Source organism: Gracilinanus agilis, chromosome 2 (assembly GCF_016433145.1).
Source record: "Gracilinanus agilis isolate LMUSP501 chromosome 2, AgileGrace, whole genome shotgun sequence".
NCBI lineage: Eukaryota > Metazoa > Chordata > Mammalia > Didelphimorphia > Didelphidae > Gracilinanus > Gracilinanus agilis.
Genome location: NC_058131.1, coordinates 523,633,921 through 523,643,906, shown reverse-complemented (window position 1 = coordinate 523,643,906; position 9,986 = coordinate 523,633,921). Strand labels below are relative to the sequence as shown.

The 9,986-nt window shown below is 42.2% G+C and overlaps 1 protein-coding gene across 1 annotated transcript in view; it reads left to right on the top strand.

The window, feature by feature from the left end:
* Positions 1-489: 489 nt before the first annotated feature.
* DUOX1 (dual oxidase 1) overlaps positions 490-9,986 on the top strand; it is a 69,300-nt gene continuing 59,803 nt past the window's right edge. Inside the window, exons 1-3 of the mRNA XM_044662166.1 lie at positions 490-547; positions 7,881-7,964; positions 8,453-8,617. Of these exons, the coding sequence (XP_044518101.1) occupies positions 490-547; positions 7,881-7,964; positions 8,453-8,617 (307 nt within the window). The remainder of the gene's footprint in view (positions 548-7,880; positions 7,965-8,452; positions 8,618-9,986) is intronic.

Sequence of the window (9,986 nt, the reverse complement as noted above, 5' to 3'; positions counted from 1 at the left end):
GCTAGGACTAGAACCCAAGTTCCTTGATTTCTACTCTTTTCTTTCTTTCTCTCAATCCTAGTGTCTTCTCTCTGTTAGTTATTTCCTATTTAAACCGTATGTAGTTTGTACACAGTTGTTTGCATATTGTCACCCCAATTAGATTGTGAGCATCTCAAGTGAAGGGACTGCCTTTTGCCTTTCTTCATATCCTCAGCCTTAGCACAGTGCACTTAATAAAAGTTTATTGACTCACTGACTTCACAAGAGTTTATTATGAAGAGAACAGACCAAGTGCAGGATTTTCCAATTAATCCCAACCATAAATGAGATCCCTTCAGTCAGTTTTTTCCTGATGATCAGGGTGGCTTTATCCCTAGCTCCCTTGGAGTTACTTGTGTCTGGAAAGCCCTGGAATTGTCTATGTCCTTCGATCTTTTCTGCTCTTTCTCTTTCAAAGGTCCCCAGTGTGGGGTCTCCCAGGATCTTGACCCTGCTATAATCTGCATCATGAGCTGGAAGTTAGCACTGGCATGGACACTCCTGGCTGCCCTATGGGGTTGTGAAGGTGAGTAGCATACTAAGTTGGAGAGGAGCAGGGAACCGAAAATGTTTAAGATGTTTCCTTTTTTAATATATTTTTAATATTTAAAAATTATTTCCTACTCATTATTATTTGATTCTCACAGCTCTCTTGTGAAGCTGATAGGGTAGACATGATTATCAACTCCATTTGAGAGAAGAACAAACTGAGTCACAGATAGAAAAATGTCTTTTCATTTTTTAACATCACTATCACTTTTCAATAGCTTTCTCCTCTTCCCTGCCAGAACTCATTATTTTGACAAATACAGTCAAACAAGCCAAACTAACAAATTGGTCATGTCTGAAAGTATATGCCTTATTTTCAATCTGTTGTCTGTCACCTCTTTACCACTACTCCATTTCTTTGCAAGTACCAGACTGCTTTGATGACTACCGCTTCATAGTATTGTTTGAGATCTGGTATGAGTAGTCATCCTTCCTTCACATTTTTTTCATTAATTCCATTGATATTCCTGGCCTTTTATTCCTCCAGATGAATTTTGTTATTATTTTTTCTTACTCAATGAAATAATTTCGGAGAATTTGATTGGTCTGGCACTGAATAAGCAAATTAATTAAGGTAGGATTGTCATTTTTATTATATTGCCTCAGCCTTTTCATGACCAATTAATGTTTTTCTAGTTGTTTAGGTCTGACCTTATTTGTGTGAAAAGTGTTTTGTAGTTGTGTTCTTATAGTTGCCATGTTTTTTTTTGGTTGGTATATTCCTAGGTATTTTTTTTAAATCCTTACCTTCCCTCTTGGAGTCAATACTGTGTAAGAAGAGTGGTAAGGGTAGGCAATGGGGGTCAAGTGACTTGCCCAGGGTCACACAGCTGGGAAGTGTCTGAGACCAGATTTGAACCCAGGACCTCCCATCTCCAGGCCTGGCTCTCTGTCCACTGAAATACCTAGCTACTCTCACATTTACTCTTTAGTCATCTTTGCCAATCTGCTGGCTACACGGTGAAACCTCAGAATTGTTTTTATTTGCATTTCTCATTATTTTTATTGGGAACATTTTTCATATGATTACAATAGCTTGTATTTCTTTTCAATAACTGTCTGTTCATATCCTTCTCCGTTAGAGGAATAACTCTTGTTCTTATAAATTCATACAAATCCTAATAGGGATATAATCCAGGACCTCCGAGTTGAGAGTATTCTGGAATCCCAGGTTCTCACCCCTTTTTTCCAGCCTGAGGATGCTCCAATAGCTTTGCCCATTTTGTCTCCTTCATCCTTCCCAATCTATTCCACCTTCACCCTGAAAACTTTATGTTCTTCTTCCTTTCATCTTTCCTTTGCTTCTAGAATCTGATTCTGACTTCTGATAGGACTAGAATGACTAGCACTAGTAGGTCAAGGAAGGAAAGGGCCAGAGTGACCTAAAAACTGAAGGCAAATCGGTGTTAAAAAATGATTGACAGAAGTTTAATTTATTGGGACATCAGAGTGCTACACTCTAACCTTGTTAAACTCTTTACTAGTCTTACCCACTTTCTGAAATATGGAGAACAGAGGGGAGGCAGCTATATATAAAAAACAGGCCACACACACACACAGAAAAAAAAATGGAAGTAAACTTAGAGGAACTAGAATTGTTTAGCCTAGAAGATAAACATCTGAAGAAAGGCTGAATAGTTGTCTTCAAATCTTTGGAGTGTTATTAAACTGAAGACGGTAAATGGGTAATTTCTATCTCTATAGACAGAATGAGAGGCAGTGGACATAAGCGGCTACAAAAAGGGATTAGGTTAGACACAAGAAAGGAATTTCTGACTTAAAAGGGCAGGAAAAATTGGAATGGAAGGAAGTTTATTGGATATACGCAGGGAAGTGTTTAAGAATAAAAGATTTTTGTGGTTTTTTTTTTCATCAGTGGTAGAGGGATAGGATTTTGCCACACATACTATATCGAAACAAACATTGAGAGTATTTTTTGGTAGCTCCCTCTTCTCTCCTCCTCCTCTCACGTCAGTCTCATGTCTTCCTATATCACCTCCTCTCTCATTCCTGTCACACATGAAGAAGAGGCTTTACTTGCTAAGGCCAATCCCTCTACATGCACTCTTGAGCCTATTGACTCCTGTCTTCCCTGCTAGATTATGCCTATTCTAATTCCCAATCTCCCTAATCTTCAGTCTCTCCCTCTCTATTGGCATCTTCTCTACTAATGAAGAACCTGCCCACATCTCCCCATCCTTTAAAAAAGCTTCACTCCATCCTACTATACCTTTAAGCTATTGTCCTATGTCTCTCCTCACTTTTTCAGCTAACTTCCTTGAGAAGGCCATAAGGCCATCTCTACCAGGTGCTTCTACTTCCTCTCTTCTCTCTTCTAAATTCTCTGCCATTGTGTGTGTGGGGGGGGGAGGGGGGGAGCTGGGTAGCTCAGTGGATTGAGAGCCAGGTCTAGAGATGGTTCAAATCTGACCTCAGACACTTCCCAGCTGCATGACCCTGGGCAAGTCACTTGACCCCCATTGCCTACCCTTACCACTCTTCTGCCTTGGAGTCAATACACAGTATTGACTCCAAGAGGGAAGGTAAGGGTTAAAAAAAAAATAAAAAAAATAAATTCTCTGCCATCTAGCATCTGTCTCATCATCCAGCTGCAACTGCCCTCTCTAAAGTAACTAATAAGGAAACTAATGCTATTGATTGCCAAAATGCAATGGCTTTTTCTCAGTTCTTATCCTTTTTCACCTTTCTGTAGCATTTGACTCATCTTAATGAGTTCAAATCTGGGACCCTGGGCAAGTTGCTTAACCCTGTTTGCCTCAGTTCCTTTTCTATAAAATGAGCCAGAGAAAGAAATTTCAAACCACTCCAGCATCTGTACCAAGAAAACCCCAAAATGGGGTCATGAAGAGTCAGACCCAACTGAAATGACACAAGAGCAAAAGAGTAGCATTTGACAACATTGATCACCTCCTCCAGTATCCTTGGATATTTCCTGCCTAGGTCCTCACCACTCTCTCCTGACTTTTCTCCTCCTTGTTTGACTGCTCCTTTACAGTTTTCTTTACTGGATCTTCATTGATTACAAGACCATTAGCTGTAGGTGCTCCCCATAAGACTCTGTCCTGGGACCATTTCTCTTTTTCTTCTATATTATCTTACTTGCTAATCTCATCAATTTCCATGAGCTCAACAACCCTTTTCATGTCCAGATCTGGATACCCAGCCTTAATCTCTCTCCTGAGCTCCAGTCTTATATCACCAACTGCCTTTTGGACATCTTGAATTAGATATTATACAGGTATGTGAAACTCAGAGTGCCAAAAAACAGAACTCATTATCTTCTCCCTGAAGCCCTCTCTTCTCCTAATTTTTCTATCATTAAAGAGGGCACCACCACCCTCCCTGCCATCTAGGCTTTCAACTTTGGCATCATCCTTAAATCTCCACTCTAACTCACTTCACATAACCCACCCACTCCAGAATCATGTTGTTTCTTCCTTCACGGCATCTCTCCAATATGTCCCCTTCTCTCTACTTACGTAGCCAGTTTGGGCTTTATATGTTAGTTCAGGCTCTCATCCCTTCCCATTTGGACTGTTTTAAAGCCTCTCAGCTTCATCTTCCTTTACTCCCCTTTAGCCTTCATTCAGTTGCCAAGGTGATTCTTCTAAGTTGTAGGTCTATCTGTGTTCACTCAACTACTGAATAAGCTCTAATGACTCAATCCTAATACCTCTAGGATCAAATATAAAGTTTCTCTATATATGTAGACATTTAACATAATTTAGTTATATTAAATATGCCAATAATATGATACATCAAAATATTAATGATAATAACCATTAATGATAAATATATAACTAATATTATAAAAAACATTGCTAATATTAATTATTATTAAAAATATTAACAGCTAGGTGGCACAGTGCTGGACCCAGAATCAGGAAGATATGAGTTCAAGTTTGACCTCAGATACTCATTAGTTATATAACCCTGAGCAAGTCACTTAACTCTGTTTGCCTCAGTTTCTTCATCTATAATTGAGCTGGAGAAGGAAATGGCAAACCACTCCAGTATCTTTGCCAAGAAAACCCCAAATGGGAGTTATAAAGAGTCAAACATGACTGAAAAATGACAAAATACAAACACACATAGTAAGTGTGTAAGCCTCAGAGTAAGTCCTTAATTAGTAAATGCTTGGGGACTCACAGACTCCTAGGATCATCACTGCCTCTATCCCTCTTTTTTTTTAAACCCTTACTTTCCCTCTTGGAGTCAATTTCTAATTGTGAAATTCTGCCTTTTAAACTGTTATTTTCTTTTCGAACTATTTCCCACTTTTCTTGCCAGATCTCTTCCATCTTTCCTCATGATCTCAGATTTGAACTCTTCAAGAGCTTGTGACCAATTTTCATTTTTTTAGGAAGGTTTAGATGTCTTTGTTTGTCCTCCTCTGTTTTCTGGGGGTTTTTTCTGTGCAGAAGTTATCAAGTGTCAGAGCTTTTTTCTTGGTCTTTTTGGCGTTTATTTCTTGGGCCTTGCTTGGCATCATTATGCTTTCTCAGCCAGAAGTCTGAGTAAGGCAAACCAACTCTCTGTATAGAGCTAAGGAGCAGTTTTTGCCTGAGGCTACTTTGAGAGTCTCTTGGCTTCCACTGTCTGCTAGGCCTCTGCTGTCCTTGGCCCCTCTCAGCCTCACTCCTGTGCCCAAGGTCTGCGCTCCCCAGCCTCCTGAGGTCTCTGGTCTAGCTGTTTTCAGGTCAAGTCCACATGGTCCTAGTTGGCTGCCCAGAGCCCGGAAATTGGCCCACGCTTGCTCCTCCACCTGAGGTTTTCACCTGAGTCTCAGCGAGCTGAGCTGCTTCCACTGTCTGCTGCCTCTCTCAGCCCCACTCCCACACCCAAGGTCTGAGCTCTCCAGCCTCCTGGGGGCTCAAGTCTTGCTGCTCTCAGGGACAAGCTCCCAGTGGTGCCAGTTAGCTGCCAAGAAGCTAGATTTTGCACCTCCACTCACTCTGACTCTGGTACTTCAATACTGCACCCTATTGTGGGGTCCCTTCTTTCATCTAGATTTGGTTGTTTTGTCCTTTGGAGGTATCCTGGTGGTCGGTAGTGAGGAGAGTAAAAGCACTCTGCTTCTACTCTGCAGCCATCTTAACCCCCTCTATCCCTCTTTTTGATCTTGATTTTTTTGCTCTTTCTTTCCCATGCTTTTTTTTTCTCTTCCCCTCTTCCTTGGTCTTGCTCTGTCACCACCCTGATCTGCATCTCTTAATTCCTAAATCGATGGCTCAGAATTTTATTCAGACTCCAGAGAGTGAGTCATGTCCCATGTTGCCCTAATGCACCCCATACTTATGCTTGGTGAGCGTGTGGCAGAGATGAATGGGCTGGGGGGTGAGGCAGAGAGGAGGGAAATTGTTGCCAAGAGTCAAAAAGGAGGCACCTGCTCATAAAGGCTCATTCCTCTCCCGTTTCCAGGTAGATGAGCTGCTGAATTCCATTTCTATGGTCTCATGATTTGGGGTGAGGAGTCTGGGCAAAGGCCAATTCTACCTTCTGTTTGGCATTCCCATTCTTTGTCCTAGGCTTTTAAACTCATCTCCTACTAGCCAAGAAGCTAACCCTTTTGCCTCTTACTCTCCTCTCTCCCTTCTACCAGGTTTTAGAGAGCAGTTTTGTGGGACCCGGGAGATACAAGTTCCTGGGGAGGGTTGTTAAGAATTTTAGGGGAAGTGGGGTGCTAGGTGAGGATTTTGAGGGTGAAGTCATCAGTATCATCAGTTCAGATTCCCCCAATCCCCCCCAGGAGCTGGGAGGAGAGTCAGGGTAAGAAGAGGCTACGAATGCCATGGTCTCTCTGACTCCCATCCCTGCCCCAGGCCAAATCTGTGAGAACCAACCCTGACCCCACCCGATGACACCCCTATGAGGAGGTTTGAGGTTATAAGGAGGTGACATTTCCTCTCTCCCCTTTGGGGTGGAGCTGGGATCTTCTTCCTAATATTCCTCCCTTTTTTTTCTTAGTGGTTTTTTATTTTTATTCTGAATGGAAACATAAATTGAGCACTTCTATATACATTGTAAAACAGAAGTTCTACTTGAAACTGTAGGTCTTTATTATGGGCAACCTGCTTCTCTTTTTAAGTTTAAAATCAGTTCAACCTGTAGCTTTCTGATATTATTTGGGGAGGGAGGTGCATTAAGTGATTCTGGTACTGTTAAGACTTGAATTGTTATGTGTTGAATTTCTTTCAGTCTCCCTTCTCTGCTCCTCAGTCCTTATATTTCTCTCTATATATATCCTCTTTCTCTGTATTCTTTTCTCTAGCCTTTTCCTCCCCTTTTCCTTCCATCTCTGCTGCCCTCAGCAGACTTCTTGGTATCCTGATTTTCCCTTTTTGGTTAACAATTCCTCTCTGACTTTTAGGGATTCCTTGCCAGGACTCTCTGTTCCTTGCCCTAGGCACCCAGCAGACTCTAAACAGAGGTATTGATTTGGGTATCCCTGTAGGCCCAGGGTTCTTAACCTGGGGTCTTTGAATTTAAAAAATTGATGACTTTCAATATAGTTTGTCTTTGAAATTCAGTGTATTTTATTTTATGCATTTAAAAATATAAAGGCATCTAGGTGGGGCACAGGCTAAAGTCCAAGATTCTCAAGGAAGACCCTGAGCTCAATTCTGGCTTTAGAAACTTACTAGTTCTGACCCTGACCAAGTGCCTTACTCTCTGTGTACCTCAGTTTTCTCATTTGTAAAATGGGAATAATAATACCTTTCAGGACTGCTAGGAGAATAAAATGAGATAATATTTTTTAAGTTCTCTGTAAACTTTAATGAACTATATTTATTGTTGTTCAGTTGTTTGTCCAACTCTTTAGAACCCCATGGACCATAGCACACCAGACCCTTCTACCTTCCACTATCTCTCAAAATCTATCCAAGTCTGTGTTCATTGTTTCCATGACACTATCTATCCATCTCATCCTTCTCTGTTGGCTTCAGTCTTTCCCAACAGCAGGGGGTTTTTTCTCCGATGACTCTTGCCTCCTCATAATGTGGCCAAAGTGTTTAAGCTTCAGCTTCAGTATTTGTCCTTCCAGTGAAGAATCTGAATTAATAGTCGTTGTTATTCTCAGAAGGAATCCATTGACCCCTCCAGACTGTCAGAAGGGTTCAGGACCCAAAAAAGGTTAAGAATCCCCAGCATAGGCTTTCTCTTTTTTACGTACTTTCCATTTATTTGACAACTTGAGGTTCCCTGCTTGGATTAGTGTCCAGCTTCTACTTGCCATTGTTATCCTTTCCTAAGCAGACTCCCCCCACTACATGCCTGTCTTTTTGCAGGTGCTCAAAGCTCCATTTCCTGGGAGGTACAGCGATTCGATGGCTGGTACAACAATCTTGCAGAGCACAGATGGGGCAGCAAAGGTAGGTGGGAAGTAGTCTGAGACAGAATCCCCGGGGCCAACCCTGATCAGAATAGAGGGGTTTATGGGGACTGGAGGGAAAAGTGGAATGAATAGTAGGAATTGGGAGGGAGTAAGAAAGGAGCAAAAAGGACTGAAGATGGACGAAGGTGGGGAAGAAAAGACAGAGATTGGGAGGGGGGCTTGAAGGTGGAGGGGGGGTCTTTCCTTAAGAGGCAGTTTGGGATAGTGGATAAGAAAGTGGAGTTAGGAAGACCTGGGTTCAAATCCCAACAGACACTAACTAGCTCTGATCCTGGACAAGTTACTTACCTTCCTTTGCCTCAGTTTTCTCATCTGTAAAATAAGAGAGTTAGATTTGTTGGCTTCTGGGGCACCTTTCAGCTATATGTCTACAATCTTAGAATCTGTATGGGAGTCCCTTGGAAGGAGTCATGGTAAAGGGCAAACTTGGGCATTCGATTGACCGAATTCTTTTTATCCTTCCAGGCTCCCGGCTACGTCGGCTGGTTCCTGCCACTTACGCAGATGGTGTGTTCCAGCCTTTGGAGGAGCCACATCTGCCCAATCCTCGAAATCTCAGCAATGCTGCCATGCAGGGTCCATCAGGAAAGCCCTCTTTTCGAAACCGAACAGTACTCGCAGTCTTCTTTGGTGAGACTCAAGTGGGATGGGGGTGTAAAAAGGAACTGGTGTAAAGTTGAAAGGAAAGAAGGCTATTGGGGGAGGAGAATAGAAGAAGATTGAAGACCTAAGGAGATATAGTAAGTGGAAGGAGATAAGAAGGGAGAGCAGCTGAGTTCTGCTAGCTGGGGGATAGATGTGGGATGGGGGAAAAGACAAAAAAAGGAATCAGATCATCAGCTCTTCAGCCTGCCTGGGAATTGTAGATTCTTGTGGATGTAGGTGGGAGCCAAAGGAGAGACTTTCCCATATAATTTGGCTAAAATTCTGGGAAAGGAAAGAGTTTCATTCAGCAACTAAAAATCAGCATGAATCTGGGTCCCTGTCGCTCTTTAGGTCCAGGTCGGGGATTATGGCCATCTAAGGAAGCTGAGGGAAGAACCTAAGGAAAGAATGGGACTTAATAAATTATTATTAGATCTACTGATTGTACCTTTCTGGGCATCAGTTCCCTTATCTGTAAAATGAAGGAGTTAGAGTTGAGAAGCAGCCAGGTGATCCAGTGGGCAGAGATCTGGAGCTGAAGTCAAGAAGACCTAAGTTTGAATCCTGCTTCAAACACTTATTGTAGATCTATGACCCCAATCAAGCTGCATCTTTTTTCTCAGCCTCAGTTTCCTTATCTGTAAAATGAAGAAGTTGGACTTGGCCTCTAAGATTCCTTCCAAGTCTAAATCTATAATCCTGTGACTAGATCCTTTGTTTGAATCTATGATTCTATGACCTAACAGATTCAATTTAATTCATTTCAACATTAATCAACCACCAACTATGTGCAAGACTTTGTCTCAAATATGGGGGATATAAATCAACGACCTCATTTTTAAAAAGAAGAAACTGAAGTACAGATTATCAGCCTTGATCTGTAAGAAGACAAAGCACCCACTCTGGTGCCCTTCTTGGGCTCAACCCAACCAAGCTATTCTTTTGCTCACATGCCCACAAGCAAGGATGCCCTTCTCTCTTCACCCAACTGCATTTGCTGCTGAGGTTGGGCAGGCCCTTCCTGGGCAGGCTCTCAGCTGGCATGTTGGAACGGGTGTTGCCAACCCACCTGTCTGGGCAAACTCACTGGGTACCTCCCTGGTTGCCAAGGAGAAGGCCAAACTGGAAATGACAACAGTATGGACACAGCAGAGATTGGGCTGCAGGGCAAAGGAGGTGGGGGCCTGGGCTGAAGACTGTCTGTCTTAGGGAGGTGAGTTTTCAGAAGTTCCAAGAGAGAGTTGGGTAGGATAATAATTTAAAGTCTGCAAAGCACTTCAAATATATCATCTCATCTGATCCTCCAAACAAACTTGTACGGTAGATGCTGCCATTTTATAGATGAGCAAATCGA